The 20,591-nt window shown below is 37.6% G+C and overlaps 1 protein-coding gene across 1 annotated transcript in view; it reads right to left on the reverse strand.

Annotated features, from left to right (window-relative positions):
• Window positions 1-20,591, reverse strand: part of Tll1 (tolloid like 1) — a 183,561-nt gene that overhangs the window by 93,449 nt on the left and 69,521 nt on the right. Inside the window, exons 2-3 of the mRNA XM_059244372.1 lie at window positions 4,535-4,645; window positions 732-812 (exon numbers count right to left, since the gene is read on the reverse strand). Coding sequence (XP_059100355.1) covers window positions 732-812; window positions 4,535-4,645 — 192 coding nt within the window. The remainder of the gene's footprint in view (window positions 1-731; window positions 813-4,534; window positions 4,646-20,591) is intronic.

Below are 20,591 nucleotides of genomic sequence, written 5' to 3' on the forward strand. Positions count from 1 at the left end.
GAAGTGGGCATCTGGTACTCTGGGACTGGAGTTTCAGTTCTGAGTTGCAATGTTGGTGCTGAGAATTGAATTGAGGTCCTCGGCATGAGCATCCAGTGCTCTTAAGGACTGAAGCAGTACTCTTAATTTGTTTTTTGTTTGATTGTGGTTTGTTTTAATTTGGGGGTTTGTTTGTATGTATGCTTGTTATTTGTTTGTTTGCTTGTTTTGAGACAGGGTCTCAGGTATTCCTAAAATCCATAGTGTAGCTCAGGCCACCTCTAGCTTATGGCAATACACCTTAGCCATGAACCACCATGCCTGGTCCAACTCTTTTCTAAACTGAAATATCTTTTTGTCAAAATAATAAAGATGGCTTTCATTTAGAAACAAATACCACTCTGATTTCTTTTTCATTTGACAAAAATTGAGGCAGCCCCATGGCCTATAAAGTATTTTGGTATGGTTCTTAATGAACTAAAAATAAATATCAACAATTATTTAATACTTATCATTTTATATAAGGAAAAGCGTAAGCTAAGTCAAGAGAACATTTCAGTTTTCTCCAACTTAAGTTCTAAATACCGGGCATGTATTATCAATTAACAAATTACAAAAGGGACTCTTTCTCAGTATATCCTTTACCTCCTTTACAGAATAGTGTCACCCTGATTTTAATAAACTGGATTTCTATGGATATCATTTTTACTGTACATCAAGTCAAGAGTCTGCAACTTTAAGCATTGATATACCAGAGCCAAGTCTTCTTATCCTGTCTATAAGTTGATAGAGAGCCCCTCGTTTCTTTGGTATGCCGTGGTCTCCAAATCCACCTAACAAATAAAGGAAACATATTAAGTCTAACGCTGCCAATCCTTCCAAATAAACAGTAGCAATACTGCTGGTTTCTGCTTGGTTGGGTTTTTATGTGGAATTAATGTGTTAGAAAACATTATCCAAGAATCTTCGTAGAGGGTAAAGTTTCTACAGGAGCACATGCTAGTAGCTAAGAATAAGGAGGTGGGAGAAACTCACCAGCAACCTAAATGACTTTATTTGGGCATCATGACAATTGAGTTATCTATTGATAATCTGAAACATTCTTCTTCTCTGTGGCCTTGACACCACCTGTTGCCACATAACTATGCTATGCAGAATGTCAGGAAGTCACAGAGCCCTATTGATGGCTTCCCAGCTATTTTCCCTATGTAAACTGAGTCTGTTCAGATGTCTTGCCCATAAGTGGAAATCAAAACACTAAAGGCCGGGCGGTGGTGGCGCACGCCTTTAATCCCAGCACTCGGGAGGCAGAGCCAGGCGGATCTCTGTGAGTTCGAGGCCAGCCTGGGCTACCAAGTGAGTTCCAGGAAAGGCGCAAAGCTACACAGAGAAACCCTGTCTCGAAAAACCAAAAAAAAAAAAAAAAAAAAAAAAAAACACTAAAAGAGCAGGCTTGCAGGGCAACTTTTGTTCCTAAACTTTGAAATAGCGGGTCAATTTTATAATACATTCAGCTATATCTTGAGAGTTATTTTCCCTAATTTATATAATCAAGAAAAAGTCACAAGGTCAGTACCCCAATGCAATGTTCAATTGTAAAATGTGTTACATTACATTATGTGATTTGCAAGATTTTTAAAAATAATGATAAAATGGCTCAAGGATGTTCCAGAACATAAGGAAGAAAAGAGGAGAGGATTAAGGAAATCTAACCTCTTAAAGGAGAAGCCAACGTCCTTATAAGGCAAACAGTGGGAGCAGGGGCTAGTAGTCTGCTTAATTATTTGCATTACATGGCCACATTTTTTTCTGTGCAGCTTGAGAAAAATTTTTAAAATTTTTCAGACATTTCAGAAAGATGAGATCACACTCAAATGTGCTCATTCCGAAGCAGTCACTTGAAACCCTTTTAAAGTATGGGTTCTTTTTTTCAGCAACCATGATATGGAAGCTTTAGTTATATTCTATGGGGCCAAAATGCATGTAACTAGATCTCTTAAAGTCACCTTATGAAAAATAAACACATATCTTGGCTACTATCAAGATAGTTCTACGGATGTGAATCATAGAATTGAAGGTGATGTTCTAAGCCTATGGAAGGAAATCGCACTTGGAAGAATAGTGGAGCAATTTTGAGTAATATTAAGAATAAATGAAATAAAGTTTAACAATAGAATAAACGGAATAAAGTTTGACACTGGAAGCTTACAAAACTTTAAAAGGGTTGTAATGTTGTCACTTGTTCCAGACTGCAATGGAAACACACAAATTAAGAGTTTATTTGTAAATATAACTCAGACATTTTGAAATTAGAAGAAGGGAAAAATAAGAACTCCATATAAAAAAAATCACAGGAAGCAAAATAATGGAGTAAAATCATAAAATACAGGACACTTAAATGATCTGAAACTCACCTCTAGAGTGCAAGTGACAACTGAGCTTTCTGTCCTGTGTGCTTGTCCACATGGACTTATAATGTTGCTATTATCAAAATCATATTGTGTTCTGTACTCTATAAAGAGATATTATTTTCTCTCCAACTATGTTGTCTCAAAGCCTACATTTAAATGAAATATCAACATTAAATGGTAGTGTTAAGTTTTTTTAATCACAGAAACTCAATGACTCCTAAACAGTATGGGAAGTGAGACCTAAGAAATGGCCTAAATAATACTTAGAGCGAAGGGTAACTTGAATAGAAACTCAAAACGTAGTTTAATGAACACAGGGTTTTGCAGAGTAGTGTCAGTTCTTTATCGTCCAGAATAAATTGCCCCATAAAAGTTGGAGGAAGAAGCATTCTGTGGAGGAAGGTGCTGTCCAAATTCCACGCTAAGCCTAGCAGAGCCTAGCAGAGGGGTCTTGGAAAGAGAGCCAAATATGACTAAATAGATATGAAAATGTCATGAGGAGACCTGCACCTTTCCTGGTGTGTGTGTGTGTAAGAGGTTAAAGAAAATTGATGCCTTTGAAAATCTGAGTTCACAGAGCAAGTTCTGTGGCCTTTAGTTGTGCAGTATTTGGAATGCACAGCCCAAAGTATGTACATATGTGAATCACATATAGTTCTCAAGATATCCTAGCATGAGTTATGAATATGTGATATAGATTACCTACGTATTTGTATTTGCATATGTACATACAGTGCTCCAGGTTTCAGGAAAGATTGTCACTCTATATAACAAAGGCCAAAATATAAGATTTTTTAGTGAATTCCTTAGGTCTTACCTTTTGTATTCCTCATGCAAGACTTTCCTTAGCTGCGATAATGGTATTTTAACTCAATAAGTCAATGCCCTTATTTTAGAAACTGCTTGCTAAAACATATAATATGGGAATGTGATGTGGCATTTTATACATATTTTCTGTAATTAATTTCAAAATGTTTTCACACATTTGCATGTGCATGTCTGCACACACACACACACACACACACAGCAAACTGTTAACATCGGCTGCATTTAGGAATCATACCACTGGCACCCTCTGCATTATCATACAGCTTTTCCATATGTTCGAAATTTTCTGAGACAAAAGCTTACTAAAACAAATGAGTTAGACAAAGAAATATTGATGCACAGTAAAATGTCTTAACTCTAAGACAGATTTACTTGCTGGATAGCAGAGAGGAATTGTACACATATTTACTATTACATAAGGCTAGGACAGTGGTTCTCAACCTTCCTAAGGCTGTGGCCCTTTAATACAGTTCCTCATGTTGTGGTGACCCCCCCAACCCAAAATTATTTTCATTGCTACTTCCTAACTTTAATTTTGCTACTGTTATGAATCAGTTAAGATCTGATATGCAGGATATCTGATATGTGACCCCTGTGAAAGGGTCATTTGACTACCCAAAAGGTCATGACCTATAGGTTGAGAATCACGGGGATAAGTAAGAGAACGTCAAACTAGCAAAGGGAGAAATTCAATAAGGTAAAAGGAATGCATCAAACCAATGTTTTACTGCCTGGTGTGGTAGCATTTGATTATAACAGCACCTGGGAGGTGAAGGGAGGAGAATCGGAAGTTGGAGGCCAGTGTGGACTGTATAGCAAGGGTGAAGCTAGTCTAGGCTGCATGAGACACTGCCTCAAAAATTAATAGATAACAAATAAATAATTAATTAATTATCAGCTATAACTAAAAAACAAAAGTTCATCCTTTTAGTCTTACCATCTCCTCCAAAATGAAACTCAGAATAAAAATCATACTAAGAAATTATAAAAGATATTTAAACCTTAAAAGACAATATTTTAAGACTCTGGGTTTCCATATAGGCATAATTCCAATGTGGTCAAAACAACTAATATTGAAATCACCTCCAGGGGTTTCCATAAAAGTTACTGGTGCAGAGCCAGGCATGGAACATAAGTACCAAATGGGTCATTAAATAAAATTATAAGTGAAAGCTACAATAAGATCCTAAACTTTAAACTATGTTTATTTCCATGTACAATGTCAAATTTGATGTGAGTTTTTAAGAGTATTCACAGAATTTCAAGTATATTGTTCCCCAAGTCAATGATAAATGTGTTGAAATAGTCAGCCATACCTGTGGTATGTCCAAGTTTGCCAAAGGGGCTCTGAGTCAGGTCGATGGTCCTGTCTATTTGAAAGATATTTAAGTCTTCATCATCTAAGGCAATGTCACCCCAAAACACAGCTAAAACAAAGAAGTAGGATCAAAGTGTAAAATATGTCAGCATAAAATGAATTCATATCAAGTTAACTATGGAACGTTGTGAAATGGCTGGGGAGCTGCCTCAGAAGTTAGAAGCACACACTGCTCTTGCACAGGACCTATATTTGTTTCCAGCAACTCCCTCAGGTACCTCAGAAACCCCTGTAACCCCCACTGATGGCCATTGCACTAAGGTGCAAGCTCCTCCCCTACACATGCAAACACATGATTAAAAACGAACCTTTTTGTTTGTTTGTTTGTTTTTTGTTTGTTTTTTGCTTTTTTGAGACAGGGTTTCTCTGTGTAGCTTTGCGCCTTTCCTGGATCTTGCTCTGTAGACCAGGCTGGCCTCAAACTCACAAAGATCCGCCTGCCTCTGCCTCCCGAGTGCTGGGATTAAAGGCATGCGCCACCACCACCCGGCCAAACCTTTTTTTTAAAGAGTACATTTTTAAAGATAATCCTACCTGGCTGGGTACATTAGACTTGTCACAGCATAAACCCATCCCCCGACTTTCTATTTTTGATGGAAAGGAATGAGTATTTTGTTTGGGTGAGCTGATCTACAGGGAGAAGCTGGTACCATGAGCCGATCTGCAGATTATTGAAAATGTAGTATGGATGCTTGCATTTTCTCTGGATGCCTGTGGCCCTGTGCAAGCCATCACCAACAGGTGGAAGCAGTAGGGAGGAAACGATGCTCCACCAGGACTCAACTCAGCGAGATTCAATTCAAAACTAGGAAGGAAGGCTGTACCAAGGCAGCCGCTACCTCAGCACACTCTGTTGCTCCTAAGGCATGTCTTTAAAAGACCAAACTGCCTCCGGGTATTTAGAAATGGATGTGCAATTTAAAAAACTAAGTTTTAAGTCAACATTTACTTAGGCAACAGCTACAGGCTATGTTATTAACGACTAATGAGTGATGGCTTGTCACTTCAGGAGCCTCAAAATCACTCCGTAACCCAGAACACACAGATTCTATCCAGGGCTTTGTGCTACTTAAAAAAAAAAAAAAAAAAAAAAAAAAAAAAAAAAAAAAAAAAAAAAAGCCAAAGATCTATAAACCATTGTGAAGGAATGGGGTCTCATTTATAACTAGCACGCAAATTTATCTTTTAAGCTCATAAATACTAACACAATAATGAAATGGATCCTTGTTCAAATCGAAACTAAGGCTTTGACTACGTTGTAGCAAAAGATGTCACAGTACTCTAACTTCAGGGTACTTGGCAGAGAACGAGTTTATCATGAAACAGTAAAACTCTGGAAAATGCCTAGAATTTCCAAGGTTATTTTTGATTTTGTTCTTTTATCTTTCTTTTCGTTTTAATACTGGTTTACAAATACTGCTTTTGTAGCTTTATATTTTCTTCTGTAAAACAAAAAAAGGGGGGGAAATGAAGATTTATGAAGTGATAAAAACAAAATTTCTGTCTCTTATTAGATTATAATCTTCATCTTTATGAATTTTAGCACTATAAAGAACTACTTAATAAAAAGTAGTGGACTTACCAAATTTCAACTCCCCTCCTAAAGATTATGACCTGTTTGGGGCTTCCCTCTTAGGCTAGGCATAATATACAATCAATTTAATTGACTGGCAAGTTTGGGTTCTTTACACAAAACTGGGAGGTAAGAAGGTCAGATTGATGTACAAATCAAGACGGAAGAAAACAGAACTCAGTTCAAGGTAGGTTATCAGCTCAAAATATGGATAATTCTTTCTTAACTTCAAACTCCCTTCTCAATGGCTGTCTCCCTCCATGCCACCAGTGCTGAACTCTGCCAACCGAATGACAATCTAATCAACACAGAGAGAGGCTTACTGTCACTTACGGTCATAGAAACAAAGTCACAGAGAGAGAGAGAACAGTTTACAACACTAAAAGCTTTGAGGCCAAAAATTAAATCCAGACTCTAAAATTGAATTCACTTCATACACATGCCACAGAAACCACCAAAAGTCATGCATCCCATGAAAGAAATAATCAACCTTAATTTATTTTTTTTATCAATCATAATGAAAGAACCATTGGTTTTCATTAAAATACATTTCACATTCAAGGTCTTCAGGTAAATTCAAGTTTACTATTCTTTAAAACACTGCCATTCTGTGTATGACTCAGGGAATAGTTGTGATCACAGGCAGTTAAAGTCAGCCTATCTCTCCCTTAATGCTGTAGTCCTGCAGACAACCAGAGAGCCCAAAGCGGGCCTTCTCTAATTGTGAATGAGAATCACAGAACCTACTCAAAACAAAACTTCAGGATTCAGTGGGTCTGGAGAAGAACCTCAGATTTCTACATTTAATAAACTCCCAGTTTCTGGGAATAGTTATCACAGTCATCATCTTTAATATTATTCATTTTTTTAATTCTGTAAGAATAAACTTTCAGACTGGCTGACTAGAAATTTGAGGCATTGTACTACTGAAATATCAATTTGTCTACATTTTACATAATAAATAGGTTTTCAGTAAGTTAAAAACATGAGTGTGTTTTTGGATTTTTATTTTCTTGTATGACATTTCATATGGGTAGACACAAATGCCCTGATGTGTTACACCAAAGACAGTCAACAATGTATGCATAAGACATGCAGCAGAAGCCATTACTTCTAGAAAGACAAAAAAAAAGAAAAAGAAAGAAAGAAAGAAAGAAAGAAAGAAAGAAAGAAAGAAAGAAAGAAAGAAAGAAAAGAAAAGAAAGAAGGAAAGAAAAGAAAGGAAAGAAAGAAAGAAAGAAAGAAAGAAAGAAAGAAAGAAAGAAAGAAAGAAAGAAAGAAAGAAAAAAAGCATGAGGCCAGATGATACTTAATTACAGACAAAACAGTTCTGGAGAACATAAACCCATTTTATTTGTCATCTTTTGCTCTAACTCATACCTATAGCTTCAGATACAGCTTGGCAGGCAGTTCTGAACGCTCCAGAAACTGGTCCAAGAGAAGACCAAGCACTTTCTTAGAAACAGTGAGTGAAGGAGCGCTTATGTACTGTAGGGATGCACGATAGACCCCAAACATCTTCAAATGCACATTAAACACACACACACACACACACACACACACACACACACACACACACACACCACACACCACACACCACATTACAATGTTAAAAATGCCCAGTTTCTCCACATGGCACAGATTTTGGGTTTTCTTGTGGTATCTCTAGTTAAATCGAAGTGTTGTTTTTCTGTATGTTAAAATATTCTGTGCAAGTCTTGGCCCATCAAGCTAGAGCATGACTATTTCTACTGTCTATTTAGCTTCTTCATCACAATCTGCTATAGATTTGATATTTTGGGGCAAAATGTTGTGGGAATATTACTTTAGGCAAAGATACGTTACACTCCTTTATGCTGTGGAATATTGTTTTAACAATGTAAAGGTGTGTTACGTTTGTTTCTGCTGTACTTCTTTAATTATGTAAAGATATGTTGCATTTGTTACACCGTGTCTGCCTAAGGCACCTGATTGGTCTAATAAAGAGCTGAATGACCAATAGCTAGGCAGGAGAGGGATGGGTGGGTCTGGTGGGCAGAGAGAGAATAAGCAGGAGGAGAAATGCAGACTTGAGAGAGAAAAGAAGAAGGAAAGAGAACAAGAGAGAAAAAGAGGGACATGCCCAGGGTCAGAAGCCAGGCAGCCACCAGCCAGACACAGGAAGTAGTGAAAGTAAGATGTACAGAAAGAAGGAAGGAAGAAAAGGAAGAAAGGAAGGAAGGAAAGGAAGGAAGGAAGGAAGGAAGGAAGGAAGGAAGGAAGGAAGGAAGGAAGGAAGGAAGGAAGGTAAAAAGCCACAAGGCAAAACATAGATAAAGAGAAATAGATTAAAATAGGAGCTAAGATAAGGCCAAGCATTCATAACTAATAAAAATCTCCATGTCATGATTTGGGAGCTGGTTGGTGGCCCAAGATGGAGCCTGGTACACAAAGAAATACATGAAATTCTAGATTCTACTTTGGAATTGTTTTCCTCTTCCTTTTCTCTATTTTAATCTTGTGATCTTGATTTTAAAGCATCATGAATTAAAGAGTAAAAGTATCAGTTATTATTAATTTGGCCTATTTAGCACAGCGAGTTGGCACTGATGAGATTAGAGCTGGAAGGAGTATGGGAAGCTGGTTATGGGATGACACTATGAAGTAAGTGCTTGAATGGGATTAAAGTATTTCCTATCTGTCTGGAATTCTTTTGAGATTCCTGTGGCCAAAAGGGAGCTGGAGCTAACTAGTGGGCCAGAACTAAATGTTGAACGGGCAATTTTGAAACTACATGCAAAACCACAGGTTTTGTTTTTCACCCTAAAGGTCATTTGTCTTCAATATCTTACAGAATTGGGGGTGGCAGGAGACCAGGATGGTTGTAGGGATTCTGCTGTGGTGCACTGAATAAGAATGTTTCATGGGATAATGTATAGTGAGACTGGACAAGCTAAACTGTGACTCTCCACACACTCTCTGTAAGGGGTCTTGAGCCACACAGCAGCAGTTATAGAGGTAAAAACAGAAGTTTCAGTTACAAATTATCGAATAGGACACCATTGAGATAGCTTGTAAAGGTACTTGACACCAGAACTGGTACCTGAGTTTCGTCCCCAGGGCCCACATGGCGGAAGGAGAAAATCAGTCTACTCCTTCAGGTTGTACTCTGACATCTACATGCACGCTGTGGAAATATCATGCATAAAAGCATACACAGAGAGAGAGAAGGGGGTGAGTTCAGAGAGAGAGAGAGAGAGAGAGAGAGAGAGAGCTAGCTCATACAGAGAGAGACAGCACACAGACCACACACACACACACACAAAGAGAGAGAACACACACATACAGACATACAGAGAGACAGACACAGACAGAAAGGAGGAAGGAAAAGCAACACAAAGAATAAATAAATAAATAAGTAAATAAATAAATACCAAATGTACTTAAAATGCTTAAACAAGAAAAAATCATATTTTGTCTACTTCATTTTCTTTATCTTTTAGTATTGATGGTAGTTTCCCAATGGGTAGTTTTAAGAAGGATTAGAGTTAGTGGTACCTAATACCTTTTAAAAACAGTATAAAATATGTATGGGTTTATAAACAGTGAACCCACAGAGTGAACCCACAGATTTTTCTGGGGACAAATCCAAAGCCTATTGTTAAAGAGATCACACAAATGGTATAGATGGGTGCCTTTACCAAGGTCAAAGCCTTTCAATCCACTGAGGAAAAATACTCTTACACAGAGTACCCCTAAAAAAAATCAATACAATTACTAGATTAACACCATAGTACTTACATCTGGTTGCTATTATACCTGAGAGCACAGTGAGGTAGACTAAGAGAGTCTGTGGGGCCTTACCAATGGAGAAAAGCCCCCTCCCAGAAAACCCCTCTTCCCAAATGTCCTATTCTGGTGTCTCCTCTCCCTCTATGTCCTGCGTCAGGGTGCTTACATCAACAGCAGGCGAGCACACAGAACTCCATAAGGATGCTTTCAATTATCTAATTTCTCGGTCTAGATTCAAAAATATTAATCACACCAGGAGGTGCCTGCTTCTCACTTTTATTCCTTTTTTAAAAAAAAAAATGTTTATTTTTAACTAACACGTAAGAACAAAACTGTACCTATTAATGGTATAGCATTGCAGGCTGATATCTGTACACATTAAATAATATTTAAACCAGGTTTAATATATCTATCTTCAAAATATTTATCCTTTTCACATTTATTTACCATTTGTGCGGGGGAGAGCATGCATGTGCCATGAAGCATGTGTGGAAGTCGGAGGACAATCGGCAAGGTTTGGGTTTTCAAGACAAAGTTCCACCCCAGCTAACAAGTCTTTGACCATTGATGGTTATACAGAGAGAGCAGGACAGTTTACTGTAAAGTTGTAGTCCCTGGTAGGTGGAACACACTCTAGTCGATGGCCACAAATCCAAGAGTATACCAGCACAAACTGGACTTGATGGGTTAAAAACCAAAAGTTGACTGGGCGGTGGTGGCGCACGCCTTTAATCCCAGCACTCGGGAGGCAGAGGCAGGAGGATCTCTGTGAGTTCAAGGCCAGACTGGTCTACAGAGTGAGATCCAGGCTCCAAAACTACACAGAGAAACCCTGCCTTGGAAAAAAACAAAAACAAAAAGTTGCATGGGTAGAGAAGTGGGAGGGTGGATCTGGAAAAGTTGGGGGAGGGATGAGTATGATCAAAACATATGACACGATATTCTAAAACAACTAAGTTTTAAAAATAAAAGTAAAAGAATTGGGTTTTCTCCTTGCCCTGTGCAAGTTCTTATCAGGACCATAGGCCTGGCAGCAAGCCTGATCCCCCACCCCACCTCAATACCCACTGATCCTACTCATCAGCCCCCATTTATCATTCTGTGAAACTAACACTTTCAAATTCTTTAGCTCTTATAAACGTGCATTATTTTTATCTGTAGTCAACCTGCTGAACCATGACAGAGCCTTGAGTCCTTATTGCCAGAAAAATATTAAGAGAGATTTCCAATACATTAAAACTGAAAATTGGAAGCTGAAGAGATATTTCAGTCCATAAAGAGCTTACTGCAATGGCATGAATAAATTATTCTGATCCAGGAATCAAAGCGGCATGGTGGCACACACTTGTAATGGCAGTGCTGGAGAGGCAGGAAGAGACAGAAAGGTTCTGGGCAGTGGCTAGCAAGTCAGCCTAGTCCTGCTCCCTGAGTCCCAGGCCAGAGATAAATACCTCCTAAGAATTATGTGGTAGTTTGAATGTAATTGCCCACATAAGCTCATAGATAGTAGCACTAGAGGGAGGTACGGTTTTATAAAGAGTACATATGGCTTTGTTGGAGGAAGTGTGTCACTGTGGAGGAAGGCTTGGTCTCCTATGCTCAAAATAAGGCCAGTGTCTCAGTTTACTTTCTGTTGCATGCAGATTAAGATTTAAAACTCTCAGCTCCAGCACCATGTCTGCCTGCACACTGCCATTTCCGGCCAAGATGATAATGGACTAAACCTCTGAACTGTAAACACCACAGATAAATGTTTTCCTTTATGAGAGTTGCCGTGGTCATGGCATCTCTTCACAGCAATAGAAATCCTAACTAAGACAAATGATAATGCCTAAAATTGTCCAGCACACACACACACACACACACACACACACACACACACACACACACAAGCCTACCTGCATACATGCAATACATCCCTATATACACATTCACAAACTACCTCCATGTATGTATATATATATACACACAAGCATATTCACACATCACATGTATAGAATATGAACAGACACACACACACACACACACCTAAAAAAACTGCAAATAGAAATATAACACAACTTGGAGAGAAGTTTCATGAAAAAGTGAGGTAGTTATGAGACATATTTGACAAATTTGCCTTACACAAAAAAATACTAGCTATTTAACCATTCTTCAAAAATAAACATTTCAAATTCCTTCAATATAAAGTATATTATTGAAGTATATTTTTACTATAATTTTATAGCATCTGTCTTTTGATTTTTATAATATATATATCATGAAAGGTAGCTATAGACTATGCATCCCTGTTCTTCTAACTACCCCACTTACAGGCTCGTGGAATACATGAGTGTCCTAGAAGTTGGTTTCCTTGAGATGCTGGGGATGTGGAGGGGAAGCCCCAAGAAGCAAGGGTAGCTAAGAGCACCTGCTGGCTCACTACTCGTTCTCCAACTCCGTTTAAACTTCTAGCTGTAATTGATAGTGGACGTAGGGAGGAAGGAGGGCATCATATAAAAGGCTGGCAAGACTGCTTTAGCTTACAATGAAAGCCTAATTGAAATTTCCTTAGACAAAGGCAACAGTAAAGTTTTGTAAGTTAACTGTTGTTACGTGATAGGCAACCACCCTACAAACTGCCAAGGAAAAGTAAGATTTGGCAAATGCTCCAATATATGTTTTAGAGACACGTTTAGAAGTGAAAAATAACTTCCTGTAAGTATTTTATGCTCAGAACAAGTTTTCCCCAAACAATTTATATGGAATTTAACATAAACTCCCAATAAGAAAAACAATTATCTCATTTTTGATGGGGGAATGTGTTTCCGTATGCTGCGAATATGTGTTTCTCTGATTGGTTAATAAATAAAGCCGCTTGGCCTATGGCAAGGCAGCTTAGAGGCAGGCGGGAAATTCAAAGAGAGAGACAGGAAGAAGGTGGGGAGAGACAGGAAGAAGGCAGGGAGAGACAGGGAGAAGGCAGAGAGAGACACCAGTAAGCTGCCCAAGGAGCAACATGTAATGGGACCGAGGTAAAGCCATGGAACATGTGGCGATGCATAGATTAATAGCTATAGGCTAATTTAAGATATAAGAGCTAGCAAAAGGCTTGAGCCATGGCCATGCAGTTTTAATTAATATAAGTGTCTATGTGTTTACTTGGGGAACGTGAGTAGGAGAGATTTGTCCAGACTGCCGGCCGGGACACAGGAAATCTTCCAGCTACACATTTTTTTGTTGTTGTTTGCAACAGTGTCTTCTAAAACTAGGGTAGTCTTGACTCCCCAGTTAGCCATGAATGACCTTGAACGCCTGATCCTCTGGCCTCTTTGTCTCAAATAATTACCTAAAAACTTTGCTTGATACAGTAAAAATAATAAAACATTTTATATTAGCTCCCAGAAATATACTTAGATTAGGGCCAGGAAAAATTTCCAGGTAACATGTGACTCAGGTAAGTCACCAGAAATGAAAATATCCATCCCACTCCATGTTTTATTTAAAACCATTTTGTGCCATGCCAGGGGTCATATGCCTGTGACCATAGTACTCAGGAGTTTGAGAGGCAAAAATTACAAGTTCAAAGCCATCATTGACTAAGAAGCAAGACCCTGCATGAAGAGAAAATAAACCATAAAATATCTGTGCCAGGCGGTTCTGGTACATGCCTTTAATCCCAGCACTTGGGAGGCAGAGCCAGGTAGATCTCTGTGAGTTTGAGGCCAGCCTGGGCTACAGAGTGAGATCCAGGACAGGCACCAAAACTACACAGAGAAACCCAGTCTCGAAAAACCAAAATCAGCATTTCCACTTTCATTGTGCATTTCCGCATAAACTCAACAAAATTATCTAATCATTGATTTTTAGGAATGTGCTATACTTAGGTGTTAGTACTGAAATTATTTATTCTGTCTTTCTTCCTAAACAGAATTAGAAGATGGATCCATGGACATGCATTTCACATGGCCAATATAATACGTCTTCCTCTACCAGTGGAAGAGATTTTTTTTGATGATTGATAGGGTGATGGAAGTATAATATAAAAAAATTATACTGTAGATTATTGATTATGACAGAGACAGAAACTATTCAAACACACTCTAGTGTTTGAAATTCCTTCAAACAACACGAATTTCTTTTTGTAGTTAAATGGCCCTCTTCCATTATTCATTAAATATAACTTCAATATAAAAGCAGATGTTGTATCTGAAAGGTGAAATAAAGGTATTTGCAACTGTGTTTGTGTATACCTCTATACTTAGATTAGATAGACAGATAGACAGATAGATAGATAGATAGATAGATGGATGGATGGATGGATGATGGATGGATGGATGGATGGATGGATGGGTGGGTGGGCAGGAGGGCAGGCAGACAGACAGACAGATGGATGATGAATGGATGGATGGATGGATGGATAAATCTACTCTGTCAACAAGGATTAATCTTCCAGAACATGGAGACATTTGGCAATAAAGTCACTTCTTATGCTAATTATCAGTAGCAGGGTGAGTTTGCATTGCTCCCACAAATCTAAAGGCAGAACACAGGCAGGGAGCTGTCTTTCTTTCTCAAATCAATGTTCTCTGTTTCCACATCATTTTACATTACAGATGTGATCAAATGCTACATTTTCAAATAAACATCTTTCTTTTCTAAGTCAGAAAGCAAAAATTTTCCCATAACAAAAGATCCATTGAAACCGCCTGTCAATCTGCATTTATAACCCACAATGCCTGTGGAAGAGGATTCTCGGGACATTTTTAAAATATCACCCATACCACAAATATTCATTTGGAACTCTCTGTCTCAAAACAGAAAAAAAAAAAACTGTCTGAAAGTACTTTGATCAAACAAATGTAAAAATAAATATTGAGACTTTTTGTGTGTGTATGGCCTAATATTTTCTCTCACAAGCCTTAAGAAAATAAATCATTGCAGCTCACAAGCTCTGCAAATCTACCATTTTTACACCATTCAAACACAGCTCATAATCAACCACTAACAAGAGTGGATTTATTTGTTTTTCCCACATCATATGCCTGGTAAGGACAAAGCAAACATCAGTTATTTTCTCTTACCCTAGTATTGTGACTATTGACATTTGTAGGCAGTGCAGGGTCAGCCCTGATAGTTCTTTTTTTAATTAAGTCTGTTTTCTAAGTACTAACACTAGTTCTTGAAGTAAATCTCAGTCTATGTTCCTGGAAGGAAAACCAGCTTATGCAAGTTTACTGTTTTCTATATACTAGTCCTGTTTTATTTACCAGCTCATACTCTTCCTACAAAGAGAAGTATTTCTTGTCTTTTCTCTTCTTTTTCTCATTCCACTTAGCTTATATTAAAGTGATAATTTGTGAAAATGTTTATTTCTAATCCTCCTAGTTATTATTCTCATATAAAAAGATTTCCTTTGGGTACAAGTCAAAGGCTAGAGATTTTTCTTCGGTTAATATCTCCCATTGCATAGCCACAAAACAATTCATGCTCAGTGAAGTCAACAGTCTGAAATTTAAAAGTACCCCGACACCCTAGGAACCTGATTCTGCACACTGACTTTCATTTCCTCTCTTCCTACAAACAGAATTTTAAAAATCTGGAGCCTAATGGAAGAGATTTAAAATTCACCAAAAGAAGTAAAAATGAAAAAGCTCTATAAAATGCTCTCTGCATCATTTTCAATGTTTTATGACTTTCTTTTAAATGTGACATAGAGTATAACTTTTGCAACTTTGAAATGTGCAGTACTTAATATTCAGAGTATAACCTTACCTGATAGGACGCCGTTTGAGTATGAGAGTATTCTGATATGTATTAATATTGCTGATGCTGAAAAAGTCCCTATGAACTACATTAACATCCACCAGGCAAGGTGTTCCTCTGCAGCAGCTGTGGTACAGTGCTATTCGGGCAGGTCTCTGCTTGGAACCACAGCCTGCTTTGCAGGATGGAATGTGTGTCTGCCATTGTGAATCAGTTTAAAAAAAAAAATGCTGTGGGAGACACAGGCATGAAGGGGGAACAATACTATAGTTTAAGTCAATTAAACATGCTGCCACACTGCCTTTTAAATATTTATGTCAATACTCATAGGCAAGTACTATTCTCAGCACTAATCAAAGAAGCCTCGCTTTCAATTAAGGGCAGTGAATGCAGAGGCCCACGGCTGCTCCTGGTGCTGGAAAGAAGTGACAGTTGAGTGTTCAGACGTAAATAGAACATTTCTACCACCCTGGGCCCTAAGGCTCAGATGACATCACTGAAGAGAAGACTGAAAGAATGTAACAGCCAGAATATAAGGAGGGAAGCTGCAAGTATGGTCTTACGGGCATGAACCTGCTGCCGCTGTGATCATGACCTTACAGCTGACCTGGTGGCCTGCCTGCACTAGGCCTATCCAAGACCTGTGAACAGCCAGTCACGGACAGGGGAGAGGATCAGGAGGTCCTGCCACTCCTTGCTGAATGACTTACTACTGATGGATTCTGGGGTATTCGTTATCTTCAGATATGTGGCCCCGGTGATCCCACTGGGCTCGATTGGTTACTTCCATACCCATGGTAACCCAGACAGTGCTGGCTAATCAGTGGGTCCCAAGCAAAACACAAAAAACATGAACATTAGGAAGAGACCTTTAGAAAAGAAGCAGGGCTCAGCTGGACGATGGAAATAAGATCATTTGGGCAGTGGGAGAAACAAGAACATTGGACGTTGTCGAAGAAGAAAGTTAATTTTTTTAAAAGGGCCAGAGGGATTGACTCTGCAAGTAAGGGTGAACGTTGCTGAATTTGAAGGCCTAAGTTCAAGCCCCTGAAGCTGCATCATAAAGAGAGAGAAGCGAGTCTTCCATGTTGTCCTCTGTCTCACACACACACATGCCATGGCACATACGCACATAATTAATTAGTTACAAGTGTGAAAAAAATCGACTAAAAAATACACCCCAATCTCTTATTGCTTATCAGATGATAGGTCTCCCCTTTATCTGGTAAACACAGCTTTTTTTTCCCTCAGAGTAGAGATGCCACTCCTTAAATTTACATAGTTCTTAATTGGAAACTTCACCTGTCAAACTTTCCACTGAAAGTCATCACAGTAAAGTTTCTAAGCCACAGAAGAGTCTCATGTGGGAACTGATGGAAAAAATGGCTGCTTCCTTTTCAAGGCAACAGAAACAAGAATATTGCCTATATTGACATGTAAAGATGATTTTTATTGGGAAATTAAAGATAGCTACAAAAAAGCCTTAGCTAAAGAATAACGGATTTAAGTACAACGTTAGCCCTGATAATAGTGAAACCACCAAAGACTCTACCTGTGCTCTGAACGTGATGTTGTTTTTTTTTTTTTAACACCTGTTTAATAATCTGCAAGTACTGCTTCAAGCCTTATCTGGGAAAGAATAGATGTTGACATCCAAAACATGAATGTCTCCTAAGTAAACAAAATCTTTTAAAATCACAAATCCTTAATATGTCATTCTAAAATTTACATATTTTGAGCTGTGATAGTAACTTTTAGTTAGCAAATATATCAATTAAAAATTTGGTTTATCCACTCCTGTAATCTCACTGCAGTATTGCTTAGTAATTAATGTTAACCATACCCTTTGTCTCAAATCTTATCAATACTTTAAACCCGAGGACTAAAAATAGAACTGTAATTTTCATCTTAAATAATTCATAGCACATCTTGTTAAATGAGTCCTCCTATATTCTTTTGAAAAGAAACTTTCAGATTTATATATTTGTCTCTTTTTCCTGGTAAAATATCCAAAACATTTCAACGTTTCTCTTGAGGAGGAAGAGTACCACATGACCTAAGGAAATTCCTTGTTAATTAATAAAGAGATTTCTGCCTCAATTTTGTCTTCTCTCACTCTGTGTGTGTTTGTGTTCATGTGTACACAGTGTATGCACACATGTGAGGGGGGGTATGTGAGCCCATGTGCAAGCTCTGAAAACAGATAACAATGTCGGGTGTCCTAATCTACCCATGATTTCCTTCATACAGAATCTGTCACTGAACCAGAAGTTATAACAAGCCACAGTGATGCTCTGGTCTCAGTCCCTTATAGCACTAAGCTTACAGATGTAGAAATAGCCTTATCTTGCTTTTTAAATAGGTTAGGGTAATAGTTCTCAACCTATAGATAATGAAGGTATTATATACAAGTACTTGACTTCCAGTGTTCTATATGCATTACTCTCTTTATAAACCTCTGAAATGTATTTTACCAAGCAGTCCCAAATATTGTAAAAGGCTCATTTGTATAATTTCACTTTAGTAATAACTTGTAGCTTAGGTAGGCTTTGCTAGCCATTCAGTCAATCTTGAATGGACCACTTAGTCTCCTACTCGTCATTCAGAAAGTCTTAGTCAGCCGAGGTGCTTGACGCCTACTTTAAATCATTGCAAGGAACATTAAAAATAAACCGCAGTGACAGAATTAGTCATGCCACCTTACAAATGCTCGCTGGGTAGGTGGTTTTACCAGTTCTGTACTTTCAGTGCTAATTACATCGAATCCTGAGTATTTCTGTATGAACACTGATGCACTTGGTGGCTTATTTTTCTCTGAGGCTGCCACTCTGTCAGCCTTTCACTTGCCACGTGGCAAGAACTCAAGAGGAATATGTTATAGAAGACAGGGACATTTCCAGAATGAAACCTCTAAACCAATATCTGTTTTTTGATGACTTAGTTGAAGTTAGGGCAGAATTAGAAGCACTGTCTTGTGTATGGGGTCCATGCCCCATGGTCCTCAGATATCCTTGAGAGCTCATAAGACAGAGAAATCATGAAAATAAAAATTCGAGTTCACAAAAAGAAGGATAATTGTGAAAGAGAGTGAACATTAGGATATTTATCCACCACGTGTCCAAAATGTATAAATGTCGTAAGAAAAGAGCTATACTCAGAAGGGCACATACTAAGTATGGAATTCATAATGAGGAAGTATTCTTATAGCAGTGTTTGATAGAATTAATTAATTCAGTATCTGAGGAAGACACACTCCTGCAAGTAGAGTAAGTAGAGAAAGTTGCCTTCAATAATAGCTTTGGGACTATCTTTTCCTAGCCTTTGAATCTAATCTTCTTTGGCTGACATATCATTTTGTTCTTCATATTAATATACTCAATCAACCAGGCTGGTCCTCTCCTTCTGTTTAGAAATCATACTATATTTTATGTTATATTTTAACTGTACAGAAAAGTATGACATTCATCTAGCTTTGCAAATGTGGGAAGGGAATTTTTTTGCAAAAATCTCCTTGAATTTATATTATTATACCAGCAAATATATTCTTCCAATTCCTTTAACCCATTGCTCTCCAAAGTAAGCAGCATTGTGTTCATAGTATTTATCATTACAACATATGTTTCCTTTATTATACAACTCTGGTGTGGATCTAGCAAAAATTATAGTATTGCTTCCTCTCTATGATTTAAAGTTCTGTTCAAATATCATCAACCTATGTATTTTATAATTAGATTATCTTCTCAATAGTAAATATATAATTGTCTGTTCATGATATAATTTCACTGTATTTTTGTTATTTAAGCTATTGTTTTATGTGACTCTTAATGTTTATTTGTATCTTTGAAATTTACATAGTATTCCAAGCAGTGGTGGTGCATGCCTTTACTCCCAGCACCTTTGGAAGCAGAGGCAGGAGAATCTCTGAATTCAAAGCCTTCCTGGTCCAGGGCTACACAGAGAAACCCTGCCATGAAAAAACAAGCAAGCCAAATAAAAGAGAAAGAAAGAAGCCAAATGAAAGAGAGAGAGAGAGAGAAAGAGAGAGAATGACATTTCCATAATATAATTAATCCTGCAATAAACATTATGTAAAGTATAAGAAGACCTTCTCTAGAATATATATCTAGGAGTCAATTTGGTCATATGATATATAGCTATAAAATGAATTAAAGACATTTTCTATATTTTTAATATAATTTATTTATAGAAACAGCTAAGGCAAAATAATAGAATATTCTATATTCCTACTATAAAATCCAACTGTCTAAGATAAAATGAAGATCACACACATATTCCAAGATATTTGAGAAACAACAAAATTATAATCTTATTATATATGCTCATTGAAATAAACCTTGAACTTAGAAAATTTGAATAAACTGTTTTCAATAATCTTATTATTGGCAGTGGTTGATAAGAGTTGTTATTGTGAAATATGTGTTATGAAACAACATGTAAATGGAAAACTATTACTTTGAAGAATCAGTTTTTTCTTATGATAGAAGGAGTTGTATTCCGTATTAAGTTAAGTAAAACATTGAATCTCAAATCTGAATTGGAATTATCACTGTAAATTTATGACAAATCTCATGTCTCATTTTTTACATATGTGTTTGCAGACATGGCTCAGTAGTAAATGTACCAGAGAACCAGAATTCAGTTCCCAGAATATATTTCAGGCAGCTAAAACCTTCCTGTAACTCCAGCTCCATGGGATCCAATACCTCTTCTAGCTTTCCTCAAGCACCTGCACACATATGACATACACAAAACACACATACAAACACGCACACACACATACACACCACACACACACAAATAAAACCAAGTTAAAAACACTTTTAAAGTTACATATATGTGTGTAGCTAGAGTTTTCCTGCCTGGCCCACAGTCAGGACAAATCTCT

The sequence above is a fragment of the Peromyscus eremicus genome, chromosome 17 (assembly GCF_949786415.1).
Source record: "Peromyscus eremicus chromosome 17, PerEre_H2_v1, whole genome shotgun sequence".
NCBI classification, from domain to species: domain Eukaryota; kingdom Metazoa; phylum Chordata; class Mammalia; order Rodentia; family Cricetidae; genus Peromyscus; species Peromyscus eremicus.